General features: G+C 37.6%; 2 protein-coding genes across 3 annotated transcripts in view; one reads left to right on the top strand and one right to left on the bottom strand.

Moving 5' to 3' along the window:
- Positions 1 to 284, bottom strand: part of LOC102200081 (brain aromatase-like) — a 4,125-nt gene extending 3,841 nt beyond the window's left edge. Inside the window, exon 1 of the mRNA XM_013909555.1 lies at positions 1 to 284. Within this exon, the coding sequence (XP_013765009.1) occupies positions 1 to 145 (145 nt within the window). The 5' untranslated portion in view covers positions 146 to 284.
- Positions 285 to 1,819: 1,535 nt separating this feature from the next.
- On the top strand, positions 1,820 to 12,627 carry LOC102200358 (uncharacterized). 2 transcript variants are annotated; one of them, XM_005727985.2, is made up of 23 exons: positions 1,821 to 2,666; positions 3,382 to 3,433; positions 3,549 to 3,566; positions 3,655 to 3,717; positions 5,795 to 5,896; positions 6,572 to 6,643; positions 6,737 to 6,841; positions 6,950 to 7,021; positions 7,257 to 7,349; positions 7,435 to 7,512; positions 7,798 to 7,884; positions 8,749 to 8,787; positions 8,876 to 8,953; positions 9,055 to 9,129; positions 9,377 to 9,469; positions 9,559 to 9,639; positions 10,302 to 10,391; positions 10,487 to 10,567; positions 11,170 to 11,250; positions 11,397 to 11,465; positions 11,576 to 11,701; positions 11,793 to 11,940; positions 12,026 to 12,627. In XM_005727985.2, exons 1-23 carry the CDS (start codon positions 2,202 to 2,204, stop codon positions 12,486 to 12,488), a joined length of 2,631 nt encoding a protein of 876 aa, XP_005728042.1. In that variant the 5' UTR covers positions 1,821 to 2,201; the 3' UTR covers positions 12,489 to 12,627. The 2 variants fall into 2 exon arrangements, with proteins under 2 accessions (XP_005728043.1, XP_005728042.1); XM_005727986.2 differs by lacking the exon at positions 11,170 to 11,250 and having other exon boundaries at positions 1,820 to 2,666.
- Positions 12,628 to 12,858: the final 231 nt, after the last annotated feature.

Here is a 12,858-nt window from a genome sequence, read left to right as displayed (position 1 = left end):
GTATGTGTGACTGTTTTCTTTGTCTCCAGGTGGTGAAAAGCAGCAGCAACAGCAGCAGAAGTAGCAGGACAGCAGTGACTTCTGATGCTCTATCAGCCACCATGGGGCCAGCGATGAGCTCCTCTACCGGCAGCATCCTCTGCATTTCTCTAGCCAGGTACACCCAATGGAGCACTGTGTTTGCAGTCTGCGTTCAGATCTTTTAATAAGCAGCAGACAAAACAGAAGATGATCAACCTGTGGGTTTCCTCCTCTCTTATCTCCTCTGGAGTCTGTCCTTCAGTCTAGGACGTAACATAGCACTGAGCCACATTCAAATCAAAATACACCCACATCAACCTTTATCATTAACTGTTTGTATTACTGAAGTAGTTAGCATCAAATATACAGTAATTACAGACATCATTATGATTTTTTTTTCATGATGATGTCTGTTATCTTACAATTATAGGGTCATTAGCCCTTATCTTACTTATTGTCTTTGATATTTTCTAAACTATTTATACCTTTATAGTTATTTTACGATTACAGTATTTTGTCATGTATCTTAAGTTTTTCATCACTGTGCTGCAGAAAATTGAACAACATGAATTTGCTGCTGTCAGACTGCATCAGAAGGACACTGATGAGCAGCGAAATGTGAGCTCATTATAAATAAACAGACTAAATAAGCAAGATGCCAGACGCAGAAACTGATTTAATATTAAAGTCTAATATCAAACACAGTGTCTCAATTCAAGGTCCAAATACAAAATAAAGAAAGAAAGAAAGAAAGAAAGAAATAAATAAATAAATAAATAAATAAATAAATAAATAAATATATATATATACATATAAATGAAATCTAAATTTAAAAAAATTAACAGTCTATGTGAGAGGTTTGCTTCATAAATCTTTGTAACAAAAAAAGGTTGAATAATTCTACTTACTTCTCTTTCCTCTCCTGCTCCAGTCCAACTTAGAGTACAATTTGAAGAGGTGCAGTACTTCCTCTACTGGTTTTAAAGGTGACCAGCATCCTTTGTGCAAATAAATCCAGTGTTTCAAGTGTTTATAAATCCTTTGGCTGAGCTTTCACTTTAACAGTTGCCTGGAGACGTGGTCACTTGAGGGTTACAAGCACCATGGCAGAGGAGTGAACCTGAGACACAGCAGTGCATATCTGAACCACAAAGCAGTTTCCAGCAGAACAAAGGAGGTGCTTTTTATTCATAAGAATGGAGAACCTGCAAGGCTTTCACTGGTTGTGCTCTGCATTAGTGTTTAGATGGGCTTACTTCACATTTAGCTTTGTTGCACCCAGAGAAACCCCACTGTCCAATTCATCAACCCGGGAGGCTTTTGAAAGGGAAATTAATTAGCTGGGTCAGACTGACCTGTGTCAAAGGAGACAAGGACTTACTCAGGAGTTCAGAAAGGGAAAAGAAGAATTAAAAAATGTCATAATTATATTCTTAAAAGCTCAGTTTTAATAATTTAATCTAAAAGTGCTGTCAAAGCGATTGATTGATTGCATGTTAGTTAGTCCAGTGTAAGAAATCATAGTTGCAAAGTTGAAAGGAAAAAACACTGTTCATGGAAAGCTTTTGTGAATGAGCTGGCTTTCATGCTTGGTACCTGTGAATAGCTGGTATGCCCTGTTTAAAGATACTGGCCACACATCTAGGGGTGGATGTGTTGGTCTTGCTCTGAAATTAGCAACAGAAGCTACAATGACCTCTTCCCCCCACCCCCGAAAAAGCAGCAAATCAAAAATCAATCAAAAAAAAATGTAACATTGACTATTTACGAAACTTTCAATTTCGAAATTCATATTGCAATGAATAGAAAAAAACAAAACCCTTTCATAAAAAGGATATTCTGACACCCACACATGTACATCCGCACACTCGCAGACATTTGCTGAAAGCTCTCTGAAAGTTCTTTTGTAGATCCCAACAATGTGTCCCTTGTTCGCAGCTTATTTATTCCACTTCCATGTAATTTTGAGTAGGACAAGCTAGTGAAAATGCTGAGGAAAAGAGGCACCAGAATGATGGGAAGCCCTATGCTGTCTGGAGGATGTGTCATTCTGGAAATATGTCCATTAGCTGCATTTAAATCATGCAAGCCTACAGATTTCAGCAGTCTTGCAGATGTTTGTTATTATGCAATGCATCACGTGTCTCTCTCTCTCGCTGTAGTTCCAGGCAGATTTTGACATGTTTATTCCTCTCCAACTGCTCTACTGTGGTTTCTCTCTGACGTGTCATCTGCTGGCAGGTGTTCAGAAATGTGCTGTATGTGCTTCTGAATTACACAGCCTGGATCACTGTGCAGCGAGGACCAAGGAACGGGGCACAAACATGAAAGAGGGAAGTGTTGTTTCTCCCATGTGGAAAGTGTTGCTGGTGGGGATGTGCGTGCTGCTGCTCCTGAGCACGGCAGGTTTAGTGTTTCTGCTGTTTCGGCAGAAAGAGTTGGCAGACGAGCTGTTTAGGCTGGAGTCCCAGATGCAGGAGCTGACAGAGAGCTGCAGGTTGCGGGCGGGAATCCTGCCCATCGACCCCGGAGAGGCCCGAGAGTTCAGGAAGCTCCACCGCCGCAGGAGAAACCAGGAAGAAGATCCAATGCAAAGCGAAGATCAGAAGGATATGCTGATGCTCATGACATACTCTATGGTTCCTGTAAGACATCAGCATGCTTGGATGTTTCTGTAGGACTGTGAATACTAATGCTAAAAGTTGTTTACTCTATTATGACAAAAACTGAGTTATGAATCTCTGAATATATATTATGAAACGGAAAAGAGGGGGAATTTTTTATTTTTCCAGAGTTTGGTGTCTTTAATACGATCATGTGAGGCATCTCCTTGCAATCTAAGAAATCCAGGAGTCTGTTGTAACCATTAACAAATTTCTAGTTTTGAGTGCTTCCTGGAAAAGTACTTTGTGCTGTGAAGAGTGACTGCTCCTCCCTCGGCTCCACTTTCTTCCACTACAAAACTGGCATTTCTTCAAAGCCGTGCTACTGTATATTTTGTGAGGGAGCCGGGGGCAGTATCATTGTTTTTATTAACAATTAATCTTCACTTTCAGTTTGTTTCATCTAAAGCCTAAAGATTAAAAGAACAGCAGAGATTTAAGAAGTGAGAAAATTTTAGGGAATTTTAGTTGTTGTTGTTGTTGTTATACTCTAACTGCTTCAGCTCTGTTAACGAGAATGATTCTTTTGCTGGATTTTGGGAATAAACACTGAACATGGCAAAAGATTAAAATATAGACCTTTAGAAAACACCCTGTCCTTTCTGTGTTAACAGGGCCTAACTCAAATGGCCCTATATGTGGTTAACTTACACCTAAATCAAAACTTTCCTCATGCCTGTCTTTTTCTTTATTTCAGGTCAAAGCCTTCACAGACATGTGCAGGAGCTCCAAAGGAATTTGTTTAACAGGTGCACATCATAAAAACATGCATCTCCACTGTTTTCATTTGCGTATTTACTGCCCATAGTTGTTGTTGTTGTTGTTTTTTTTTTTTAAATATGTGAATTGTTTTTTTCTTTCCAGGCCCACCTGGACCCCCAGGTAAAAACTGAAATTTAAATTTACTGAGTAAATTTTCTCTAATTATGCTAAATTCCGACTGCATTACAAAGTGTTTTTGTTCTGTCAGGTAAACCTGGTTCACCTGGACCCCCAGGTCCACCGGGGCCAGAGGGGAGACGAGGTAGAAAAGGTGAGAACTTTTATATGTCTAAGAAATCTGAGAACCCATCTCCTCTCCCATTCAGCGAAAAGCTGTATGAAAACAACCAAATTTGCTGAACAGAAGCTTCTCGTGCATTTCAAACAGTCTTTCATTGTTCCTGCTGTGATTGCACAACACGGGCATTCCACTCACTGTCTGCAAGAAACTTGTATTTAGCTGCCACATAGCTGTTTACTGCAGTGGGATAAGTGTTTGCTGCACTGATTAGCACTGATTAGCCCAAATTATAGTATTTTTGTTGTTTTGAAACTGAAAATTGCAGTGTGGGCAATGTTTTTTTGTTTTTTTTAACTTTCACTCATTCACTGTATCTTTTTACCAACTCTGCATGGCTTGAACTCTGAGATTAATCTGAGATTCTGAAGAAATTTAGGTTTTTGAACTAACATGAAGCTCTTGATGAATACTCAGGGAGCCTGACATTACCTTAACAGACTGTTAACTGTTATTGGTTCCTTTTCCTTCCTTCAACTCTTCAGTCTTTTTGTGATGTGTTAAATTTATGCTAAGTAGGGCTAATCCTTACTTCTCTTTTCTGAACTGAGTAGCTTTTGTCATTTTTCAGGTCTGCTTCCAGAACAAAATAACTGGGCGTGCATCAAATGTTAATGAGGGTAATCTCTGCCCATACAGCTCACTAGGGCTACCTGAAAACCCCAGTGTTCTAATTTCCATCAAAAAACACACCTTTAATATGTCTTGTGTCCTGTTTCCCTTCACTCACTCCCAAACCAGTCATGGCAGAGGCTGCCACTCCCCGGTAGTAGTTTTTCTTTCCCACTGTCCCCAAGTGCTTGCTCATATCACCTGATTTTTGTGGCTTTTTCTCTGTTATTGTAGCATCTTTACCTTACAATATAAAGCACCTTTATTGTGGTCGTTGGTTGTTGTGGTTTAATACGATAAAAATAAAATGTAACTGAACTGAATACATTTGAGGCATCACAAGTCATTACTAAGGTTAAAACAGTCTTATATGAACAGTTAATAGGGTAGCCCACATCACAGCATTCCTTTTTCTTTTATTGTTTTTGTTACTTCTGTGCCAGACTTCTGTACTTACCTTACACCTTATAACAGGATGCAGCTGTTCTAAAACTGTGCAGCAAGAGTACTTACAGGGAGTAGAGCGAGGTGATATTTCTGTCATAATAACGCCCTTTCATTTGTTTCCTGTTAAATCTAGAACCGAATTGCAGTCCTGCTTAATCACACTCTGACACATGTTATAGATCTCATGGTACCATATTCTGTAGATAGCACCAGAGGGCAGACTTACTTCTGATCCTCACATTTTCAGCATTTCAGTGGGAGGCAGAGCCTTCAGATATCATGCTGCTCTCATTTGAAACCAGTTCCCAGTTTGGGTTTGTGAGGCAGACACCATCTCTACTTTTAAGATTAGTTTTAAAACGGTCATTTTTGATAAAGCCTGTAGTTAGGGCTGAATCAGGTGACCCTGAACCATCACTTAGTTATGCTGCTGCGTCAGAGGAACCTCCCATGACGCATCGAGCACCTTTCCTCTACTCTTCTCTCTTTTACTCCACAGACTTCAAAGGGCCATGAACATTGCATGCCATTACCTCCCTGTGCTTTCAGCAGAGGTCTCTGGCTCTGGAGCTGAACATTTCTGACTCAGCCAACCTTCTTTGTTTTAATTGTCTCCTTGACCTATTTTCTCCTCTCTCCCTTTAACCCAACCAGTCAAGGCTGATGTGTGCTCTTCATAAATGTGGCCCAGGCTGATCTTTCTTCATGTTAAAGTCACTCACCTCATATTTATGCATCCAGTGATATTTATGAAAGTGGCAATAACTGATAACAGCTTTTTTGGCTGGTAACATTCAAAATGAATATAAAATCAGAGCCCCCAGCCACCACGTGAAGTCTTAGCCTTACAGTGTAAAAATACTCTGAGATGACTTATGTTTTGACTTTTCACTATATAAATATAATCGGGTTAATATTAAAGAGTCTATATTAGTATTGTTAATTTGGTCTGTTTTGCACATCATATTTTTAATAATCTGTGTACATAAAGGTCTTCCTGGTCCACCTGGTCCACCCTGCTCCACCTCTTGTTCCAGTGACATGAAAAACAAGATTACTGAAGGAAGTAGTCGTCAAATTTACGCATGGAGAGGTAGGAATAATGCCACAATGAGCCAGTGGACCAAGGACCACAAACATGATATGAGAAGCTGTGTGATTATTAAAAAAACAGTGTTGGCTGACCTGAAGAGTGTTCAGTTGCTTTTGTTCACTCTATATTCGATTTCAGTAGTAGTTAAAAATCACTTGTTTATCCACTATGATATTAAGCAGTGTAACATTCACAGTTCTAGTTGTTTTACCACAAAGTAAAATCTTTTCACGTCTCTCCTCACAAATCAGACTGGTCAAAGGCATGATTAATGCCAAGATTTTAAAAGCACAGAAGCCATTCTCCTACAGAAACAAGATTTAAGACTGTTATTTAGATTTTAATTTAAACTCTTTGATTGTCTGGATTTGTCTCTATTTTATTTAGTCTCTTAGTTTCAGTCATGTTGATCTTAAAGATAAGTTCCCAGCACACTGGTCATAGAGGTGTCCATTAGCCTGATCGACAACTGTTCATCCATTCATCCAGGGTGATCACTGATGATGACTTAGACCTCACAGGGTTAAAATTAATAGCTAATAAAACAACACAGAAAACAACAAGTTGCAAAGTATATATGTATGTCTGTATGGGTGGATGTTATGGATGGTGTGTGCTTCGTAACTGCTCTGAGATAAGGGTAGCAATTTATGTCTCTTTTCTTCTTCTTCACAGAATCACCGACACCACGTCCAGCTGATAACACAACTAATGTTTTGAATGTTAGTGGCACAAATATAAAATTAGGTTAGTTACCACTCTGAGCGATAAGAAGTCTTGTTTGGCAGACTAATATTTGACTAAGAAAAAGCATTAAACTCAACATCTTTTATTTCCTAGATTTTGGTTCTTTTTATCCAAACCACAGCCAAGACGCCTTCAACAATACCAAAGAAGAAAATGTCACAGAGGTCCCAGCAGGCGAGAGGTCCCAATCATCAGCAGGTGAGAAGTGCTGAACTTTAACAACAGTGAGCGCAGCCACGATCATTTGTTTTTTGTGTCACAACTGAAAATGCTGCAGAATTGTAAATGTCCTCTTTTTCCCTCCAGGCCTGCTGAGTGTAGCCTTAGGCAACAACAGCGACTCCTTCAGAAATGTTACTGTTACTACAGTGGAAAGTGGTAAGAAAATGTCTGCTGTGCTTGCTATCAGTATTGCCACATCACTTCAGAACACAAATAAAAATGGTTGAATAATTGCATTTCCCACTCAGTTAAACCTTAAATGCGATCTTTTATGCTTATTTCCATTTTGGCTCAAAAGGATTTGAAACTTTGGCCACATATACAGTATAATAGTGTATCTGGATTCATTTAAAACATTTATGGTTATGCTGATCATGTTTCTTTTCTGCAGACTGGATATCACCTCACCCAGATTACCAAAGTGACAACCTGACTGGAATCGACCCAGAAAATGTTACAGAAGCACCAATGAATTTATTAGCAGGTTAATATTGGTACTCATTCATTGTACACACAAATCTTATTTCACACTATACTCATTGTACTGGATTTCCTCTTTGATTCCACAGTGTTACCAACACCAGGTGAGCCGCATGATGCTGGAAAAGCTCTCTCTGATGAAACTTTAGACACATATTTGAAAGCTGGTAAGAAACCATTTGAGTGTCAGAGTGTCTCTGCTAAGATATTTAAGAGACGGCTGAATGTTTTAGAACTGACGTTAACAAATTCATTTAGATTTCTGCAAACGATACATTTACGATCACCTAATAACTGGAGACACTAAAACTGGTGAATTATGTGATTTTAAATTACACACGATATGCCATAAAGATCGCTTGCTGTTTGTAATAAACCAGCAAGTTTCTTCTACGATTATGATAAATTGTGTGTCCAATCATCCAGTGACATCTTCTACGTTCCTTCTGCAGAATCACCAACAGCACATCCAGCTGAAAACCTCATAGATGCTTTGAATGTCTCTGACTCTGAGAAACTGGACAATAAGACAGAATCAGGTAAATGATCAAAAAAACTAAATTTGAATATATGAAAAATGTATTTAAACCACACAGTTTAAACCCCAAAAAAAAACAAACCAAAAAAAACAAAGAAAACCCCCATTCTAGACCGTTCACCGTTTTATGAAGATTACAGCTACAGCACAGCAATTCTTAGAAACCCTGAAGTCATCACAGAGGCAGCAGGAAAATTAACAGGTATTAGACTCTAAAACATCCTCTTTCTGTCACTTTAGAAGTGCTTTCACTGTATAGACCAGTGATGCAGATCTAAACAGTGCTGCATTTAAGGGCAGCAGAACTGTCAGTGAACAGTAAAAACTGGTGTATTTTAAAAATGCTCCTGTTGTGAGTGTACGGGCTCATACTTGGTTTGATTAGTTTTACTGGCTGCAGATACTTTATTCGTTCACAATCATTCACAAGCTGACGTTACAACTGACTAACAGACTGTGCACTAATATCTTTTAGACGTCTTTGAATACTTACCTTAGTTATATAGTATTATATTTTCATTTCATATTTTTAATCCATACTTATTTTACTTCATTTGCTTTCAGATTGTTTTTTAACACTTGTTTTTAATCCTAATGTGATCATACTGTATTCTATGTTATTGAGCTCTATTTATTTAAGCAACTTAATCATGTCTGCAGTGTTTAACTTGATTTTAACTTCTATGAAAAAAGATTTTCCCAATTTTGGGATTAAAATAAACTGCAAGTTAAATTTTTCCTAAGAATGAAAAACTGTTTAAAATACTTGCAGCAGAGTATGAAGTTGAGCTTCAAATTGAAGCAATTAACTATTCGAATATATAATTTTTCTAATGTGTGGACCAACTTCTCTTTCTTACTGAAGAATCCCCAACAGATGGTCCAGCTGCAAACACCAGAGGAGGTATGAACATTTGTAACCCTTCTGACACAAAAATCCAACACAAAAAATTCACCAGGACTGATTAATGACAACATTTTAATTCCTCTAGACACAAAACCATTTATGCACAACTTTAATGATACCAACACTGAAAATGTTACAAATGGACCAGTACAATTATTACCAGGTAATAAACCTTGTGCTTTGAGTTATTAACTGCATGTCCTCCTCTTGTTGTGCTTGGTATGCAAAGAAGACGTGTTGAACTTTGTTGTCTTCTTTTCACAGCTCCACCTGATGCAGATATAAACAGTGACTCCTCTAATGGCAGCGAGACCTTCATTAAAGCAACTCTGAAAACTGGTAAATTCAAGCTGTTTAAAGTTCAGTGCTGTTTTATGTTTCTGTAGTAAATGTTTTGGGGTGGTAAGAGCTTTATCTCTTAAACATCATTAATTATGAAAATATATAGTTTAGGCTTTTTATTTTTTTTATCTCATGAACAGTGAGATTTAACCAGGAGTGAGAAACCAATTTTTATATATTACTTGTATACAAATCTAATGTGTGCAGCAGAAATTGTAGTTACATCTTGTGTTTCTTCCTGAAGAATCACCAACAGCGTATCCTCTTCAGAAAGCCACCACAGATGCTTTGAATGTCTCTGAATCTGAGAAACATCTGAGCATGAAAGTGAAAACTGGTAAATCAACCAAGACTGCAAAGGCAAACATAAGTTTGAATATATTAAAAAACAAAATTCAACCTAATACTTATTTTTTAAAATCATAGAACCGGTAACATTTGATGACGATGAAAGCCAGGGGACCTTGAATGACACAGAAACTAAAGGACCAGTAATGCTGTTAACAGGTATGAAATCATTGCTTTGGATTATGAAATATCCTATTTGACTTTGGTTATTATTTATATAAAATTCTTGAACTTTATCATTTCACTCTAATCTTGAATAAATATCCAAAATGATGCCCGAGCTGCTGACAAAATCAGGAGCTATGCTGACTCAAGGTTCAATATTTAACTAAACCTTAAATATCTTAACTTTTTACATTTAGTGACAAGAAGCTCAAGCTTATAAGGACTGGTTGATTCCAGTTGGTGTGCCAGCTCTTCTAGTAAAAGTTTTCTTTCTTTTTGTAGAACCACTGTTAGATTATTCTGTTATTATATGTTACCTTATATATGTAATCAAAGTAGTTGAATTAGAATACTTTCGCTAGATCATATTATACCCTTTAATATAGAGTGTGTGATCTGTATGTAGTTTAGTTCTTGTTATACTTTTGAGTTAACAGAACATATTCACATAAAAGTTTATTAGATAAGTGTGCATCACTCTGTATCCTTGATCTGCTGGGAATGTATTACATGCTTAATTGTTGAATCATGAAGAGAAGATTGTAAGCAGGAGTCTCTGCAAGCACAACAACAGGTAAAAAAACTGCCATACTGTATCTGATTCTGGTTATACTGTTTATACGTGTACTAACTCACTTGTATCTTTGTATCTGCAGTAACACCAACTCCACATCCAGCTGAAAACACCAGAGATGCTTTTACTGTTCCTGGTTCTAAAAAGGATGCAGATAAAACAATAGAACCTGGTAAAACATTAAGACACTAGAGATAAACTGAAGTCTAAATATATGAAAAAAAGAGAAAAAAAACAAGAGAGTAAGCACTCTACTTTGTTTTCTAGAGCTAAAAGCAGCTGATAAAGATGTTGCCTTCAATGTTGCTATACGAAATGCTACAGAGGCATCGATGACACGATTTATAGGTAAGACTAACACACTCGTTACTCTCATGCGTTATTTATTTATATGGAATATTTCATCCTATTTCTATTGGAGTCTTGATTTTTGCTGGAACATTTGGATGGTATGGTTAAAATTTTACGTAAACACCATGTGACAGCATGGATTTTTGGGCCCCTAAGTACAAGTTAAACATCATTAAAGACCGTGGCCTACCCGCATATTGATCCTGATCATGTCCATGTGCTTATGACCACAGTGTACACGTCTTCTGAATGGCTGCTTCTAGCAAACTGGTTAATTGACATGACTCCTCAAATGGGCTCCACATTCACCAGAACTCAATCCAATGAAGCACCTCTGGGATATGTTGGGTGGGAGGTTCACATTATGGATATGCAGCTGACAAATTTGCAGCAACTGTGTGTTGCTATCATGTCAATATGGACCAAAATCTCTGAGTGTTGTTTACAACACCTTGTTGAATCTATGCCAAAAAAATCAAAGGTGTGAAGGAAAAAGACGGCCCAACCTGGTGCCAGTATGTGCCCAATATGGTGTTTTTGAAACTATAATATCATTAGAATCTCTATACACTCTTTCATTTTTATTTTTCAATTTAAAGGTTCACTTTCTGAAGAACTGGATAAAAACAGAGACACTTTCAATAACAGTGGAAACGTCAATGATAAACCCATGACAACTGGTGGGGAATTGCCACGTGTCCCATTTTGACCTCAATACTGACACTTCACTTCACACCTCACACAAAAATACAAAGTAATGATCACTTGCTATGACTCAAACATCATTAATATTTACATTAAAAATGATCTTTCATTTTTTTTTCAGATTCTTCAAATAAGCTCTGGTCTGATAATAAGATCAGTGTGACCACCGGTGACAAATCAACAGAAAGTGGTTAGAGACTTGCTAAATTAAGCTTCAAATCATGCCATTATCTAATTACCTTCTACTGTATAGTTTACTGAAATACAAAAGTGTGTGTGTGTGTGTTTTTTTTTGTTTAGAGTGTATTATTAAAAACATAAAATGCTCAGAGAAGCCCACTGAAATGGAAAGCACCTATGGAGCCTGGATGTCAGACGCGTCGCAGCTGGATGAAGATCAGTACTGGCTGGCCGATCATTTTTCAGGTGACTTACACAACATCCATGAATTCTCACTTCATAACAGACTTTTGAGAGTTATTTGATTGGATTTAACGCAAGAACTTTTTGTCACCAGGTCGACATTTGTGGGAATATCAGGACCTTTCAACATCGCAAAACACTAAAAACACTATAGACACCAAGAGGTTCTACCAGGGGTGTGGCCATGTTGTTTATAAAGGATCATTTTACTACCACAACGGCGGGAAAAACAGACTTATAAAGTAAGTGCTGCACCATCTGCACCTGTCTTGAGGTGTTTGATGCCTGCAACATTTATTTAATGGTCAATATTTTACATTTTTACAGATTTGGTCTGAAAACGAAGAGAACGCAGATTCTGACCATGCCAGACACCAGATATCACAACCTGACTTATCTTTTTCGAAACTCAAAGACATACTTCAAGTTTGCTGTGGATGAAAGTGGACTGTGGGTCATCTTTGCCTCAAACGCAGATGACAGCACACTGGTCGCAAAGCTCGATGATGACACATTCTCTATAGAGTCTGTCATAAACACCACCTACCCGACAGCTAAAGCAGGAAATGCTTTCATTGTGTGTGGGGTGCTGTATTTCACAGATGACAAAGACAGAAGGGTGACATATGCCTATGATTTAAAGAAAGAGAGTCCTGTGGATGCAGGTTTTGACATAAGATCAGGTAATGGAATCTTAGCTATGCTGTCGTACTATCCCAACAAAAAGATTTTGTACGTGTGGGACAACAAAAGTGTGAATACCTGCAGAGTTAAATTCAAAAAGACCTAAAAATAAATAATCAAACTCTATGACATCATGCAGTTGGCTTCACAAGGCATTGTATGATTTAGTTTTGTCACAATATACAGGTAAATAATTGTGCAATTTTTTTTTTTGTGTGTGTCCCGTTTGGATCTTTAGCCATCAGAATTGTTGTCTTAAGGCCAAGAAAGATGCCAAGCGGATTTATTTTACCAAGTGGATCATCATGGCCTTGCCATATTGGTCCATTTGATTGACCTTTATTATAATTATGAATTTATTTTATTTTCAGTTGCTACAAAGCGCAATTTTTCTTGTTGTGTGCTTTTCAGTTTAATTTGTTTGTGAAAAACAACAAAAAACCAAGGATGAATAGTATTCATAGCAACGTATATTT

Source organism: Pundamilia nyererei, unplaced genomic scaffold, assembly GCF_000239375.1.
Source record: "Pundamilia nyererei isolate P.nyererei 1_Seehausen unplaced genomic scaffold, PunNye1.0 scaffold00027, whole genome shotgun sequence".
Classification (NCBI taxonomy): Eukaryota; Metazoa; Chordata; class Actinopteri; order Cichliformes; family Cichlidae; genus Pundamilia; species Pundamilia nyererei.
This window is presented reverse-complemented; position numbering and strand designations above follow the sequence as displayed.